We start from the raw sequence: 3,710 nt of genomic DNA, 5'->3' as shown, positions 1-3,710 counted from the left end.
ATGCCGTATTCCAGGACCAAGTGCAGAAGGGAATTGTAGAAGCCGTCCCAGATCAAGATTGTACAAACACCTTGAAACACTACATTCCACACCATGAGGTACTGACACCCTAGAAGACAACAGCAAAAGTTAGAATTGTATTTGACGCCTCCCCACGCAAAGACCAGAAAGAAACATTAAATACTACACGAATGCCCTAACTGTGGCCCTGTCATATTGGAGGATATGTGTGGCCTTCCCTTGAGGTTCAGGCTTCACAAAGTGGTGCTATTTGCAGTTGTAGAGAAAGCCTTCCTTCAAGTGGGTCTGCAACCTAATGATCGAGATGTAACAAGGTTCATCTGGTTAAAAGATCCTTCCAAGCCTACCCTTGAGAACAATGTTCAAGGGCTGAGATTCACCAGAGTCCCATTCGGTATGATATCCAGTCCATTTCTGTTGGCCGCAACAATCAAGAATCATCTGACCACGGCTGGTATCCCCATCGCTCACCAGATAGCGGATAACATGTATGTAGACAACATGATTACAGGCGTTAAAACATCAACACAAGCAGATGAGCTGTACAAAGGAGCTTTGACCCTCTTCCAACTGGCATCAGTGAATCTTCTTGAGTGGGCCTCAAACTCCTCTGAATTTCTCCAGAATATTCCAGAATGTGATCGAATCAGAAACCATGGAAGTCCTAGGAACCTCCTGGAATTTGACCACAGATACTATTGTCATCAATGGGTCTCACAATCTCTCCTCCGAAGTGAGAACAAAAAAAAAAAGAAGCATTGCAGTCTGCCAGCAGAATCTACGATCCATTGGGCCCCTTTTCTCCAGTCACTCCGAATGCCAAGCTGTTCATTCAGGAACTGTGGGAACGATCCATTGGGCCTCTTTTCTCCAGTCACTCCGAATGCCAAGCTGTTCATTCAGGAACTGTGGGAACAAGAAAAAGATTGGGACGAGACCTTCAGTCAGTCACATCAACAAGTATGAAGTAAGATTTGTGAGAGCCTGAGTCCATTGTCCTCTCAGCCGTTACCCAGATATATAGGAGGAGACGAATACAAACTGTTCTGCTTCACAGATGCCTCTACCAAAGCCTTTTCACCAGCAGTATACCTCTACTCTTCAGTATATGGAAAAGCAACTGTCTACCTGGTGTTTTCCAAACCACGCGTTGCGCCAGCCAAACAACTCAGCATTCCAAGGCTGGAACTGCTAGGTGTTCTTATCGGAACGAGATGCCTCAACTATGTAACTCAACAAGTTCAGCTGTCCGTGGTAGATAGATTTCTGTGGACCGACTCACAGTGTGATTTTCACTGTATAAAAAACTGTAAGCCATTACCTGTGTTTGTTCCGAACCAGCTTAGAGAGATTACCTCACACAGGGACATCAAGTTTGACTTTGTGTCTACCTCACAAAATCCCGCTGATCTGGCTACCAGAGGTGTTACAACACATGAACTTATCCACAATAACTTGTGGTAGCATGACCCATGGTGGTTAACTGATCATCGATCACAATGGCCATCATGGTAGTCAGCACAGTTTAACAATAAGATGTCTGAACAGAATACCAAACAATCTCATGGCCCACATGTTATGTATGAGACCACCACACTGGCTGAAATCACAAGGACAGCTTACTTCAGAGGAAATAGGCCAAACAAAGGTCATGTGTGGGAAGTATGTCCAAAAGAGTGCGTTCACACCAGAAATCATTGCAGTCAAAGAAAATTCAAAAAACAATCTGAAGTACCAATTAGGCGTGCAGTTGGATGAACAGATTGATCAGTGAGAACCTCCCAGAACATACTCTGTTCCCAAAACTCCTTCCTTCCAAGGAGCCATGTTTTTCAGTACGAAACCAAATCGAACCAAAAACACATTCATCTTTGCCATGGCTCGCAAATGTAATAATTATATTGGTTTCAAACGATATTTTTTTATGACTGCCGCCATCAATGAATTCAGACTTAGGTTTTTTATCAAAATTTTATTAATATTTAATATCCATTTACTTCTACATATATTTAAGATTCATCTAGTTTCTAATATAGAAAATTATATATTCTAGATCTAGGTTACATTATTATATTATACAAAATTCATGTAAATAGTTCTTAATTTTTCCAATTGTTTTTAAGACTTATAAAAAATTACTTAACTCAGCTTTTGTGGCTGCAATGTGATTTTTAAATAATCTATCTATCTATCTATCTATTCAGCTCTGGAACCACACTCACCCCGGGAGATTTCCTCAACCTAAACCCAAAAACAGGCATGCCATCCCTAGCATAAGAAAGCGAGTTGAGTTCTTCACAAAACTTCTTGGCATGTGGCGTAACGGTCAGCAAAATCTTGATATGTTCTGGAAGCTATGGTTCGCCGAACAGACCCAGAAACACTTAAGGGCTCCCAGGACACAATCCTTCATCCAACCTACGAAAGCAGACGTTATAATTATAAAGGAAAGTTCGCCACGAAGTACTTGAAAGTTAGCCGTTGTAGAGGAACTCATTTCAAGTACACACGGGGAAAGCAGAGCAGCTACAGTCCGAACAGCGTCAGGAAAGTTACTAAACCGTACGCTCAACTTTCTGCTCCCCCTGGAATGTGGTGAACAGAGAGAGACCCCAGTCCAGCCCAGCGCCGAAGTGAGGGTGACCTGTATGACCAGAGGAGCGGACAGACACTTTGGCATGAGCGCCCAATCCGGAGGGCAGCTGTTACAGCAAGACAAACCCTAAACAGACTGTTGAACATTTAATCCTGATAGCAAATTGTTATTTTGTTTTGTTTTTTTTTTTTGTTTTTCAATGTTTCTCCGTAATAACTCCATTTCGTTAAGTTTGGCCTGCTCAGCAGGAGTTCCTGTTCGACAGAAGAGTTTGAAACGATTTTCCGCAAACTGGCCGCGCGAAAGTTGGGGCAATAGACTGAGGAAACGCTAGCAAGAAGACCCCCTATTTTTGAAAAACCTGTTCGACCACGAACGGGAGCTTCTGATTGGTGCGGCACAGTCACAATGATTGACAGGTGACAGAACTTTGAGCAGAATGTTTTTTTTTTTTCAGTTCTAGCGTGACAAAGACAATGGCGGAAGATGTGGAAGGTTTTGAATCGTATATTGAAGCCGAGGGAATCGGGTCTCGGTTTTACGTTGAAAGGGAGCAAGAACTGTCAATGCGCCATCTCTTTAACTGTATAGATGTAATGACCGTTTTGCCAACAGGATTCTGAAAAAGCTCAATTATTCAGATGTTTGTCATGATGTGTGGAGTTCGAAATAAAAGGGAACGAAGAACAGGCTTCTCGAGTGTCATCGTGATTTCTCCATTTCAAGTATCATACGCGATCAAGTTGAGGTAAATTCTATGGGAATGACAACCTGTGATTTAAATGAAAATCTGGGCTGCTTGAACGATATCCATCAAGGGAAATTCAATATTATTTACGCGTCAGCTGAAGCCGCTATGGACAATTAAGCGTTTCCACAATTCACCAAAAACAAAAGATTCGTTATCTAACAAACCTTTACCACAGCTTATTGTTGACAAAAAATGTAGACTGTACTGAAGTAAGCTTTTCGTTCGCTTGCAAAAGATACTTTATATTTACGCAGGATGAATTAATAAAACGCCTGCAAACTATCGGAATCCATATGTTTCAGGTTCAAGGAAATAAACTGTACTCCTCAAATAGTCTGCTTA

At 41.9% G+C, this 3,710-nt stretch overlaps 1 protein-coding gene across 1 annotated transcript; it reads left to right on the top strand.

The window, feature by feature from the left end:
• The first annotated feature begins 225 nt into the window (after nucleotides 1-225).
• Nucleotides 226-987, top strand: LOC138020151 (uncharacterized). The gene has a single exon (XM_068867177.1). The coding sequence runs from the start codon at nucleotides 226-228 to the stop codon at nucleotides 985-987; it is 762 nt and encodes a 253-aa protein (XP_068723278.1).
• Nucleotides 988-3,710: the final 2,723 nt, after the last annotated feature.

This window comes from Montipora capricornis, chromosome 10 (genome assembly GCF_036669925.1).
Source record: "Montipora capricornis isolate CH-2021 chromosome 10, ASM3666992v2, whole genome shotgun sequence".
NCBI classification, from domain to species: Eukaryota; Metazoa; Cnidaria; class Anthozoa; order Scleractinia; family Acroporidae; genus Montipora; species Montipora capricornis.
Note: the sequence above shows the minus strand (reverse complement) of the source record. Positions and strands in the feature narration are given on the sequence as shown.

Coding starts and splice junctions, on each gene's coding strand:
- LOC138020151 (XM_068867177.1), top strand. CDS start 226: ATGTGTGGCCTTCCCTTGAGGTTCAGGCTTCACAAAGTGGTGCTATTT.